This window comes from Artemia franciscana, chromosome 8 (assembly GCF_032884065.1).
Source record: "Artemia franciscana chromosome 8, ASM3288406v1, whole genome shotgun sequence".
Taxonomy (NCBI): Eukaryota; Metazoa; Arthropoda; class Branchiopoda; order Anostraca; family Artemiidae; genus Artemia; species Artemia franciscana.
Window position 1 is genome coordinate 35,500,198 of NC_088870.1, and position 13,695 is coordinate 35,513,892.

At 32.6% G+C, this 13,695-nt stretch overlaps 1 protein-coding gene across 3 annotated transcripts in view; it reads right to left on the reverse strand.

The window, feature by feature from the left end:
• Nucleotides 1-434: 434 nt before the first annotated feature.
• The window catches only part of LOC136030351 (PAT complex subunit CCDC47-like), a 44,100-nt gene continuing 30,839 nt past the window's right edge, over nt 435-13,695 (reverse strand). For all 3 annotated transcript variants that reach the window (XM_065709268.1, XM_065709269.1, XM_065709267.1), the window contains exons 7-10: nt 13,190-13,380; nt 11,571-11,736; nt 6,164-6,298; nt 435-2,562 (exon numbers count right to left, since the gene is read on the reverse strand). In XM_065709268.1, coding sequence (XP_065565340.1) covers nt 2,461-2,562; nt 6,164-6,298; nt 11,571-11,736; nt 13,190-13,380 — 594 coding nt within the window. In that variant the 3' untranslated portion in view covers nt 435-2,460. The remainder of the gene's footprint in view (nt 2,563-6,163; nt 6,299-11,570; nt 11,737-13,189; nt 13,381-13,695) is intronic.

A 13,695-nucleotide genomic window follows, 5' to 3' on the forward strand; every position in this document is an offset into this window, starting at 1 on the left:
GATTTGTGCGTGAAGGAGGTGCTGCTAATCTGTCCTTCGACAGATATATATATATATATATATATATATATATATATATATATATATATATATATATATATATATATATATATATAAAGAAAGAGAAATTACATTAAAATATCCCTCAATATTTTTTTTATATATTTTTGTTATTTTTGCATTTTATATATATATATATATATATATATATATATATATATATATATATATATATATATATATATATATATATATATATATATATATATATATATATATATATATATATAAAGAAAGAGAAATTACATTAAAATATCCCTCAATATTTTTTTTATATATTTTTGTTATTTTTGCATTATATATATATATATATATATATATATATATATATATATATATATATATATATATATATATATATATATATATATATATATATATATATATACAGGGTTTCCCGACCAGCTTGAAGGGCTTCAAATTCATAATTGATTCCAGAAGCCAATAAAGCACTTTGTTTCGTACCCCACCTCCGGCTCGTAAAGTCTGTAATTGTTCCAGATTAGTTTTTAGGCTTCATTGACTTGTGGAATTCTAACATGGAAAGAGCTAATCTTATTTTTTATGCATTTTTAAAATAATTTTACTAGCAGGCATGTATTTCACAAGTTTTACCTAACATAAGGTAGATGCTCCATTTTGCCGGGTAAGGAATTTAATACGTCAAAACCCACTTAGGTAGGTGGTATTTCTCTGATGAGCTTTAATGTGAGGTAATCACTTGAGAATATTTAATTAGATTTAAGGTGCTTCTGCTTGTAATTTTGCAACGACTTACATTTATTAATGATGACTTTACATGGATTTGCTGGAGTAGGATGACAGTTCTTTTCTTCTTACTTCGTTTCCTCTTTTTTTTCTTCTGATACATATTTGATACCTCTATTAGATTATTTGAATAAAAAGTAATTTTTACAAAGGGAAAAATCTTTTAGTTTTCGTTCAGTTCCTCTGGATTATCTGTTCTTGCAATCTGATGTTAAAATCTTCTTCTCAAAGCACCAACTAAAATAAAAATCCGGTGAATTGCATACTGATCTAGGTCAGATCCGCGTCGCTTGTGGATTAGTAAAATTATAATGAGGCGATAGAATTTAATTAAGTGACCTTTTCAGAGAAATCATTCAAAATACCACATTTAAACTGTAATAGATTTTACAATACAATCTCTTACCCAAAAGGCAAATTTTCTATTTATTCTTCACCTATTCGCCTTAAATATTGACGATTTTAACTAATTCTTTCTCTTAACTCAACCACATCGCTCTTTACCATGCTATTCGGTTTTTAATGCAGCAAAATTGTATGGTATGTATTTAATGGTTTCATATATTATACAATATTTTTATATTTAATTCAAAATTTGTGTTAGACAGTAAGCTAAAATAGGAAAGTATCTATTACGGCCATAGAAAAGTTCTGGAGGAACGAAACGGCCCTTGTGGCAGCCCTAGTTCATCCAGCACGCAAAACCATTGACGACTATTGAGCACAAAACATTAAACAATACCAAGGGGACTAAAGAATTCAAGAGCACTCAACGAAAAACAAACAAACAAATTTCACAAAAAATAACTGACCAAATATTTCTTTGTCTGAGATGGCGCACAGAACATGATAACTGGTAGACTAAGCCCAATTCAGGAATCTGGTCTTTTGTTTCAGATAGCACAGAACGACGTGACGTTTCAGATGAAGGTCATAGTCTCTGATTCTTAAGTCAGAGATGGCGCAGAACAACTTTATATTTCCGTCAAAGAGCGTGAAAACTAAACCTTAAAGATAATAAACATTGCCAGGATATGACTCTTTTATGACAACATTAAATAGCAGTAAATCGTCGTATCTGTAAGCAGAACTAGATAAAAAACTGAAGCTTCGAACAAAAAGAGTAAACATTATTGCTGTGACAATGTCGAGACAGAAAAAAAAGAAAAATCATCCAGGAGTTATGGGGCCAACTATTTATTGTTGTTACTTTTCCATTTTGTTCTAATTTGTTATACACTGGAATTATCGAGAAAAATTTATACAACCACATCTGACACTGACAATTTCTAGGAAAAATAGAAAAGTTAATACATATAATTTTGATAAAATAAAACATGTAACCAGCTGACAAAGTTTTGCACTGTGTCATGCACACACGAGCTTACACAGAATATTACCATTAGCTTAAAATAAAAGGCTCATAAATACCAAAATGATGACTAAAATGATTCAGCCTTTTATCTTTTATGAATTCAAACTTTCAGAATTATACATACTGACTGTTATGCCAAGAAATCGGCATCCAAAAAAAGAAAAAGAAAATAAACATCAGTAGAAAGCAAATAATTTGGAAGTCACTGGAATCTAAAAGGAAGAAAAAAGGTAAATATAATAAGGCATCACTGTCACTTAAGCACGAACTTTCATCTGTTTCATTTTTGGTGCTTTTCTTTTCGCTTCCTTCTTTGCTTCTTTCTCCTCCCATTTTCTCTGCTTCTCTGGGTCTTCTTCCTAAATTTCAAATAACAGTGTTAAAAACACACAGCTGAGGTAAGGATGCTAGGACTGTTTTAAAAAATTCTTCATTTTAGTTTTATTGATTTTATCCTGTTGTAAGTTGTTTCCTCTTATAAATTTTTGTATTGCTGAGGACGGCCCTGGGACATAGGGCCGAAATATATATATATATATATATATATATATATATATATATATATATATATATATATATATATATATATATATATATATATATATATATATATATATATATATATATATTTATGTAATTAGATATATAATTATATATAAAGATATAAAATTGAATGTTTGCCACATAAAGATTTTTTCATTGATTAGATTTACTATAAAACTTGGTGTAAATTTGGCTTAGAAAGATGACTTAATACAGTATGGAAATTGTCAAAATACAATACAATCACCTTGGTAATAATGCCACTACTAATAACTCACCGCAACACCAAGCGCCTGAGGTCAACACAGCTACGCATGTTCCTCCTCCATCCCAATCCATTCCAAGCCTTCCTCTTTACACCCTCCCAGGAAGTTCCTATTTCCTTCAAATCTTTCTTTATGACATCCTCTCACCCCAACCGCGGACGACCTGCTTTCTCTTTAGCCTTAGGCTTTTCGCGGAAAAGGACAATCTTTAGCAATCTGTCATCCTTCATCCGCAGAACGTGCCCTAGCCATTTCAGCCTTTCTCTCATTATAGCATTAGAAAGCGGGATTGGGCCACACTTTCCATAAAGCCTACTGTTTGAAATAGGGTCAGTCAGCTGAATATCCAGAACAGTGCGTAGACAATTTCTCGTGAAAACATCTGGCAAATCTTTATCTTATTTTCGGAGCAACAATGCTTTAGAGCAATACCGGACAGCTGTCATCACTGTAGCTTCCGATATTCTAATTTTGGTTTGCACACCTATCTTCCTATTCTTCCAAACTTTTGTATCTGTGAAAAACACCCTGAGTCTTGGCTATTCTACATTTAACATCTTCACTGCTCCCACCGTCTTTCCTAATAATACTACCAAGGTAATTGAAGCTGCCCACCTGATCAATCCTTTCGTTACCCAACTTCACCTTTTCATCATCACTTATTCCTAGCCTTAGTGACTTGGTCTTCTTAACATTAATTTTCAAACCTATTCTAGCATTCTGAACTTACAAAACCTCTAAGAGTTCATTCATTTTTCTCACACATTCATCTTGGATGCTTAAATCGTCAGCATAATCTAAGTCTAGGTGAGTTTTTCCCCCCCATTTGATTCCGTGGTCTACTATTGCCTTTCCTGTGCTCCTTAAGACTAAATTAATCAAAAGATTCATATAAAGGGCGATAAAGCCCAACCTTTTTTAACTCCTGATTTAATACAAACCAGCAGCAGACCTAATTTCCTACCTTGACCGCAGCAATGTTATTCTCGTACATAGCATTAATCACTTTAATGTATTTGTCTGGTATACCATACAAGGATAAAACCTTTGCTAAAGCTCTTCTATCAACAGGATCGAACGCTTGCTCATAATCTATAAAACTGAGGACCAAACGTGTTTAATAACTCTGGCACTTCGCAATAATCAACCTAAGGGTGAAAATTTGGTCGACGCATCCTCTACCTTTCATAAAACCGCACTGTTCTTCTCTTAAAACTTTGTCTAGAGCATCTCTCACTCTAAAAACATCATATTACTAAGTGATTTGTTACCTACAGAGACCAGACTAATGCCTCGATAATTACCACACTAACTCTTATCACATTTCTTATAGTAGTTTGATTAAGGTTTTCGAAAATCGCTAGGTACTTTCCCTAGAACGAAGTTTCTGCATATACAATGTTGGGAAACCAAGTTACTCTGTGCTTCAAATGGGACTTTTTAAACTGCTTTTGAGTAAGAAATTGCTACTTAGAGAACAAAATCGTACAAATTTTCATGCAAATTCAAATATAACGAACTTTCTTTTGTCATCCATGGTTTTCTTTTGCAGTTTGGCAAGCTAAATTAAAGAACAAAATGTTCTTATTTAAAAATAGAATGAACAAAGAACAAAATGTTCTTATTTTCTTCAAATTTAAAGGATAAAATCGCACAACTTTTCACGCGAAATTCAAATATAATCGGATTTCTTATGTCATCCATGACTTTCTTAGGCAGTTTGGTAAGCTAAATTCAAAACTGTTACTATTATTTTTCAGCACTTAGTTATTTAGTGACTTTTATCAACATAAAATTTATATAAAAATGTATGCATCAATACAAAAACAGGAATTCCAATATATCCTCGTGAATACGATCAAAACATATATTGGCTTTCTTATTCAATTTCTTTGACAATTCCTATTCAAAAAATCAAGACATGTAACTTTGTACACCAAATTTACATGCATACAAAGCAGCCGAGCCCTTGCATAACATCCGTGGATAGAATGCTACGGAGCCTTTTATAATCATAATGAATAGAAGAGATAATTTTATTTCTCTTATATTATTATTATTGTTTCTCTTATTATTCTCTTATTATTATTATTATTATTATTATTATTATTATTATTATTATTATTATAAGAATGAAAAATAGAAAAAAGAATAGATAAGATAGATAGAATAAAAGATAGAAAAAAGAATAGATAAGACAGATAGAATAAGAGATAGAAAAATGAATAGATAAGATAGATAAGAATGAAAGGAAGAAAAGAATAAAAATAGAAAACAGAATAGATAAGATAGATAGAATAAAAGATAGAAAAAAGAATAGATGAGATAGATAAGAATAAAAGGCAGAAAAAGAACAGAAAAGAATAAAATTAGAAAACAGAATAGATAAGATAAGATGTAAAAAAATAATCAATAAAAGATATAAAAAATAATATATAAGATGGATAAGAGCATGTAATATAAGTAGCATAACCTCCGTAGATATTATGCTACAGAGCCTTTTATAATCATATTTAATAGAAGAAAATGTCAAACAGCAACCATAAAAAAGGGACAACTTTAATGGGGATCATAAACCTATTAGTGGTGCAATGAGAAATAGTAACTCGGTAGGATGGCTTCATGCATCCATTATATGTCATCAAATAACCGTTTTCCGAGCAGAGTTACCGACATAGCTAATATATTGCTAGATTTTTATATAACCTAATTTTTGCATGGTAATTTAAAGCACCAGTAGTTGTGCAAGGATTTTCCGAAATTTCTTTGATGAAACTGTCGGTATTTCAATCTCAAGAAAATAAGGGCGACGAAATATTAAGAATGAATTTTAGTAGCAGTAGCTTAATTTCGCCGAAATTCCGGGGGGGGGGGCAAAGTTGGAGCCAATTTTCCTAAATCACGTGAAAATGACAGTAAAACTGAAAAATGAGCCATTGGGTACCGTGAAGGTCTGGGAGGGGCAGTTACCCCCACCCCACGCCATAGAAAATGACGCCCCTGTTAAGAACCCAACGTAATAAACCCTTTTCAAATCACATACTTCAACGCTATACAGTATGGAGGTTCTCAATTCAGTTGCATGAAGCCATTAAAGTCTAAAGAAAAACTGTTCCATTAAAAAGAAAAGAAAAAAGAAGTTTCAACTTACAGCCAAAATTCGTTCTTTTTCTAGCCTCCTCTTCTCTTCACGTTTAGCAGCTGCTGCTTCTGCCCTAAGAGCATGAGTGTTTTTCAAAAAAGCCTCTTCTACTTTCTGACGGTTTTTCTCAGCTTTTACTTTAGCCTAGAAAAATACATTTAGATTTTACAATATTTCTACGCAAGAAGAATGGAGTGGACTTTATTTATTTCTGGTACCACTTGCAAACGTGGATTTTTATTTTTTACAAATAAAATGACATGAAATGCAGAAAAAACAGGTATAATATTTAGCAAATCTTTTTTTTTTTACTAATAATAACTAGATCTACGTTGCATGGGCAAGTGAAGTGATGCGGCAATCTCTATTCGGCTTCACCTAGTAAAGTGTTACGAGAGCAACAATTTGTTTTTGTTTCATCGCATCGATTAACACTGAAGTTGTTAATCAGTAAGGATCTTAAAATAAACACTAGGTACACCAACTTGCCAAAGTTGCAAGCCCCTCATTGCAACTAGCAAAAGTTGCAAACTCCTCATCACTGAAGATGATTGTAGCCTAGCAGCCGATTATTACTTACAGGTCCCCTACATGTCTTACTACTGGAACCAAAGTGGTCTTACCACCAAATACGCTGGAAACAAATAATAGGTGCAACAACTAGCAAAAGTTGCGAATTCCCCATTGTCGAAGACGATTATGAGCTAACAGCTGACTGTAGCTTAAAACTCCTCTATATGTCTCACAATTGGTATCGACCTATTTTTGGTTTCAATGTGTACCTTACTAATGAAGTTGTCAACCACTTTAAACTTTCAAACTGGTATATCTTATGAATGAATTTTTCTACCAAAAAGAGGATGACACATACTTTGATCAGCTCATCAAGAGCTATCGACTACTGTCGAAAAAAAATCTATCTGCCTTAGTTCAAAAGTTGACGTTTTTGCCGTGGGCCAAGTTTCTAACGTTATCATTTAGAAAGGAGCAAAGGATAAACTCTAATTTCTTTAGCAATAAGAGAACTTTTAAAGTTTAAGAGGTACATCTGATACCATTTCTGTATCGGCCTATTTTTGGTTTCAGTGTGTACCTTACTACTGAAGTGGTCAACCCCTTTAAACTTTCAAACTGGTATACCTTATGAAGGAATTTTTCTACCCAAAAATGGATGACATATACCTTGATCAGCTCATCAAGAGCTATCGAATGCCGTCGAAAAAATCTATCTGTCTTAGTTCAAAAGTTGACTTTTTTTTGCTGTGGGCCAAGTTTCTAACGTCATTGCATCGAAGGGAGCAAAGGATAAACTCTAATTTCTTTAGCAATGAGAGAGCTCTTCAAGTTTAAGAAACACATCTGATACCATTTCTCTACCGCAATCCCAAGTGCGAAAAACCAGATGATAAACTCAGCTGAAATAACGAACAGAAATGGGTAGAAACACAAGCAAAAACCATCCTTTTTGGCCCCAGGCAAGAGTTCTACGAAGCTTTCCCAAATGCAAAGTCATATTCATCAATACGGCACAAGGTCCACACTTTCCGTAAAAACCGCAGAGGTAAGACCCTTACCACTTTCTAGGAATAAGCTGAAATCGGGGTGCTAGAAAAAAAAAAACACGACAAAACAAAAGTGTTGCTCTCGCAACACAATTAAAGTCCGAATATTTTGGTTTCACACCCGGAAACCTTTAACAAGAAAAAAGGGAAGTAAATTATGCAAAACATATAAAGGAAAGGAAAAAACTAGACAAGAACACACACGATAAAAAATCACATCTTGATAATGTCCAATCTGACACTGAAAAAAAAAATATAGTGAAAAAATATTTTTTTATTTTCCCTTGTCTTATTTGAAATATTTTACTTGTTTTTCTATATTTTCATGTTCTTATATTTTTAAATAGAAAGACAGTGTGCCCTAAGAGATTATTTACGTTTATTTTTAGTTATTGCTTTTCTATAATCTATATTTTCGTTTTTTGTTTAAAGGGTATCCAACTTGGACCTGCAAGCAGGCCGAAAATGCTATAAATGCAGACCCAGCAGAAAAGTTCAGAACAGATTGAAACAAAAGTCCAGTTCAGGCGCGTGCTTAGCCAGACATAAATGTTTTTTAAAATACACCGCACTCTTTTTCAAAAAATCACAATCTGCTTCCTCTTTCATGATCAACATTGACTCGACCAAAATACTAATCCGCCGTGCAAAATGTGAAGTAGCAATGCTACTCGGCAGTTTTCAAATTTGTTGGCAGATTTAGTCTGAAAATTACCATTTTTACCGATAAAAATAATTTTTGCTCAAAGAAAAGCTGTCAAAACACAATTGTGTTCCTCTGTGCAAAAAGTGGCTTAGCATAGTAGCAATAGTACTTAGCAGTTTTCATGGCATAGTAAAATTTGTTTTGAGCAAAAACAGAGCAAAATCGGACAGGTTTTGTCCGAGAACACCAGCGCTTCCACTATCCCCAAATTTTTAGGGATTTCCCCAAAAATCTGTCTCCTCGAAAAAAACTCGGTTGTCCAAAAATCTCCTTTCGTTCAGGATTACCACCCCTAGTGATTTAACACTAGTGACAAATAACCCGTAACAAGTATCATTTTCACTTAACTTGACATATTCATCAAAGATTCTCGTGACTTTCTTTTGAACACGTTTATGTTCAGTGTAATTCTGAGCATCAATGCAAAGAGGGTTATTTTAGACGGCTGTACCGTGAGTTTAAATTTTGTTTTCCTTTGCTATTCTGTTTCTAAGAGAGTTTGATGGAAAAATTATTATAAAATGAAAAAGTGAAACATAATACTTAGGCAGAGAGAGGGGAGGTGTTTTAGTGGTAAATTTGGAGATACTTTCATTATCAAGCTATAAAATAGATGAATATACCACTTGAGGCCTTTTTTATGCTTTTTCAAAATATAACCGTTGTTTTGCTCAGAAATTAAATATACCTAATAAGATGATAGCTTTTCTCTTATTTTCTCAGTTTAGCTTAAATCTTATTTCCTTTTACTCTAGGTTTTAGGCATAATATATTAATCTTAAATGCTGTTTCTAAAGTATTTTATTGTCATCATGTTTTGATATTTTTCATTAGGGTTCACCTAACTTCAGTGCTTGAGCGTTGGCTACATAATACATAAGTACCGATTAAAGGAATTACCTTTTCGCCATGAATCTTCACCCTTTACAATTTTTTGTTAATTTTGCTTCATTTGGTATGCAAAAATTAAGTACTTTTTTTTCCTTGAGAATTTTGTGTGGCAAATAACCTTTTATCTTTAAATGTGTTACCCTCCTTCTCCTCTGACCATTACTACTCTGGCATCCTCCCCCTGCTATATTTTTGGCAGGCGTCCATACTTGATTAAGTGGTTCAACTACAGTCTAAGCTCTTTTCACGTTCTAGGAAAGTTGTTAATTTTGCGGAATAGATATTCTGCTCAAATTAGGGCATTCGGAATTTTTAAAATACCTAGGCCTACCACCACGACTTCTAACGCTTGAGCAATTATTAACCCTATATGGAGGCTAATGCTGAGATAAAACAATAGAAAAAAAATGGTGGTAGAGTTGGATTTGCAAGTCAAAACGTTTCCTAAACAAAATCTTCTTACCATAAAAGTTGCCACCCCTCCCCTTAGTCCTTCTTAATGAAACAAAATTCAGCTATAGATTATATTCAAATTCGTGAAATAGTTGATCAAAACGCAAGCGACCCCAAAACATGATTCATAGAAAATTGTACATTATAGCTTAAAGTAAAAATTTGGTTATTGTTTTCAGATTATTTTTTTTAAAGTTTTACAGTATTTTCAGATTTTTCTTTTTTTTTACAATTGGATGGTCTTTATTTCTTACTTTGCTACATGAAATCTGTGCTTGAAGATTGATCAAACATTTTGTGGGAATGAACTGTAAGTAAATCGACCCAAAAAGAATCAAAACTCTGAAGAAGAGCTGTTCTCGTTTTTGACATTCCTTTTTTTACCATGTGATGTATCTCTTCTGAAATATCTCTTCTCACGAGATGTATGTATCCCTTCTCTTCTGCAAGAAATGACTTCTTACGCTGCTGCTTTTTAAAAGTTTTTTTAACTAAAAGCTCATTGAGTTTCAATGTCACTATGTAAAAATTCAATTTTATGTCGTTGTTATCCTTTGTCCTTATGGAAAAGTTTTTACTTACTCCAGTTCTCTTCAACTGAAAGTGAATATTTGTTCAAATCTTGCTAAAATACCTAATTTTTCTAAAAACAGTTTATTCATCAGTTGAAAGAATCTTATTGGAACTGGTAGCTATTAAGGTGCACATACAGTTAAAGCAGGAAATGGAAAAGATGGAGCAAGGAAGATTTAAAGCCTAAAACAGTCAAAATATAATGTAGCAGCAATTCTCTGTTTATTTTGGCATTAGATTATGGCAAAACTAATATAACAGCTTCATAATGCACGTGAGAGCCAATTAATATTGTTCTCCCAAAAGTCAAATGGTTCTTTTTATAGTTGTAATATAGTGATCAATGGGTATCAAGCATGCAGTTGGGTATGTATTATTTTTATAACTCCAATTGCATCTTAGTGCACAACTCCATCCATAAAGTAGCAGCAGTAATCTATATACAGTATACTTCATACTTTGAATACTATACTCCGTTATCGGTATTAGAGTAATTATTATACAGCGCTTTTAATAAAATGGTACATATAAAACTATGGAGTAAGATATTTATTGCTAGTATTTGACACGCCACTGAATTAGATCACATTATTAATTTTGACCCAGAGAACTGTCGATATTTCTAACTGCAAGCTATACTAAGTTATATTAGTTACTTTTCTGCCAATTTTACATATAAAAATACTTTTTGCTCAAAGCAAAACAAGCAAAACACAAGTTGTTCTGCTGAAGTGTCGGCAGCTCATCCAATTGCATTTTTGTATATCATGATGGTTAGTACAGTTAAACGAAAAAATAATCATATTATATCTTTACTGATGCCCCCCATCCTAATGAAAAAATTATTGCTTAAAAATGCAGTCCTGATTTAAGTTTTTATGTTTTCTTTACCAGGTTCTGCTCAGTCAATTGCATTTTTATTCATCATGATGGATAGTGCAGCTACAAAAAACAACTATATTAAATATTCATTGATGCCCCTCCCTCCTCCTTACGGAAAATTATGGCCGGAAAAATGCACAGGCCTGATTTAAGCTTTTATGTTTTCTTTACCCTCTTTCTGCCCAGTCAGTTGTATTTTTGTTCATCATGACGGAGAGCAAAGCTGCACAAACATAAATCCTATTACATCTTCATTGATCGTCCCCTCCTTAAGGAAAAATTATGGTCTAAAAAACTACTTTATTGCCTAATCATCTTTTAAGAAAAAAAAGGTATAGTTGTATCTTACTTCTCTAGTTAAGCGGAGACGACTGGCTTTATCCACTAAATGCAAGACTAGATTAGTGACCAATTTAGAAGCTTCAATAGATTCCTCTAAATTTCTACCACATAGACTAAGGGTCACAATGACAACTTTTTCAGTGGAGGGCAATCGAGTAAGAGCTGCTCCTTCCCTAGAAGAAAAAAGGTGTAGGGCTAGGGTCAGATAGGAGTGATATTTCACTTTTGCTCCGAGATTTAGCATCATCCGATTAGTTAATACAGATAAGTTTGAAGGCAATAAGTATCGATCTCCTCTACTCTGCTCAACTGACAGCAGGAGACTTCAGTTAAGCTAAGTAAGAACGGCTGTTATTCAGCTTATCCTAGTGCAACTTCAGGTTTATGTTCTTTGTGAAACGTGGGCTTTTATGACCAGTCTACAGTTGCACCAAAGGACAAGATATTTATACCATTGGATTCATTAAGTCCCAATTATACTATTCACTAAGTCAGAACTGTGATGTTGCTCAGAACTTTTCTTCGAGAATGATCTAAACTTGCTTAAAGACAGGAAAATTAACCTTTTTTTCGTGTGTTTTCAAGTATTTTTCAATTTAAAAGAAAGTAAAGTTCAAAAATATCATTCGGCATTCAAATGAATCTGAAGTATCTTAATCGTTGCAGCATTATCATCTTACTTTGAAACATTAAAACCATAGAACTACACAGAAAAAATAATATACAAAAACCAACACAGGGAACGTAAGCTTTAAAGAATCAATAATAAAGCCACTCTAATGAACACTGCAGTAAAGAATAGAACTTTATCTGTCTTCTTCTTGCTTCTCTCTAAAATTAAGTGGACGTCAGATATATTCTTAGGTTTCAGGCACAATGATACACAGCTAGACAGGCTCCTCCTCCATCCCAACTATTCAAAGCTTCCCTTTCTGCGCCCTCCCCAGAGGTTCCTATTTCCCTTATTTCCTTGCGAAATTCTCCCACTCCATTTAGGGACGACTGGCTTTTCGTTTTTTTTTTTTTTTTTTTTTTTTTTTTTTTTTTTTTTTTTTTTTTTTTTTTTTTTTTTTTTTTTTTTTTTTTTTTTTTTTTTAGGAAGTCAGTATCTAATAAATCGTATTTACAATATTACAATGAAATTGAGATTCATTACAAATAGTTGGTAGCATTTTTCGCATTTTCCATCTATATAGACTTGCTAATATAACAAATAACCTTAAATGAATTTAAATTAAAATCATCTTGATGATTATTTTTGTGTGCAAAAACCTACAAATTTGGTGCTAATTTTGTATCACCATTTTCCTCTAATTCTCTCTTTTATCATCTTTTATCCAGACTTATTTTGCTATTTCCATATATTTTTCTATTTTTCTCTATGTATCATATTTTTCTATGGAGACAATGTAGCATAAAAATGACCCTTTTTCATGTTTAGACCTCCCTTTTCCCACTACACCAGAGATAATCATCTGACACGGTGCACGGAATGTTGAACGTATGAAAAATAATTTCTTGAAATGATTTTAGTATTGCTGAAATACAGCTTATAAAGTGCATATACAGCATAAATTATTATTTCAGCAAAATCCTAGGCATTTTTAAATAAAATGAAAATCTTACTCAGGTACTTTGTTTCCAGAATACTGATCAGAAATATGGATGGATTCAATCACTTCAGGGTACTTGTTTAAAAACGACACAACTCGTTGGTCAATCAAAGCAGTTGACGCTTCACCAATTTCGCTCATCAATAAATAATTACTGGGTACGTTTAACTTCTCAGCCGATTTTCGCTCCGGACAATAGGTGCTCTAAAACAATAAAAATAGATCTATGAGTACGGGATTAACAAACCTATCCATCAATCATCAACTTATTAATAAGTATTTAGTATAGAAGCTAAACTTTTTTTGCAAATTTTGTTTAGGATGACAGATACTCTACTAGAATAGCTTCTATGAGTTAAGAACATAGTTGTCACACTTACTGATTTATCATAAGTTTACCAATAATTACGAATAAGCAACAACTGGGAAAGTCAAACTTTTCAGCAAATTTTTGCTCAAGATAATAAATGCTGAAAGAAAAAAACACCAGTTCTATGAGTCAAGAACAAGGTGTCCAGA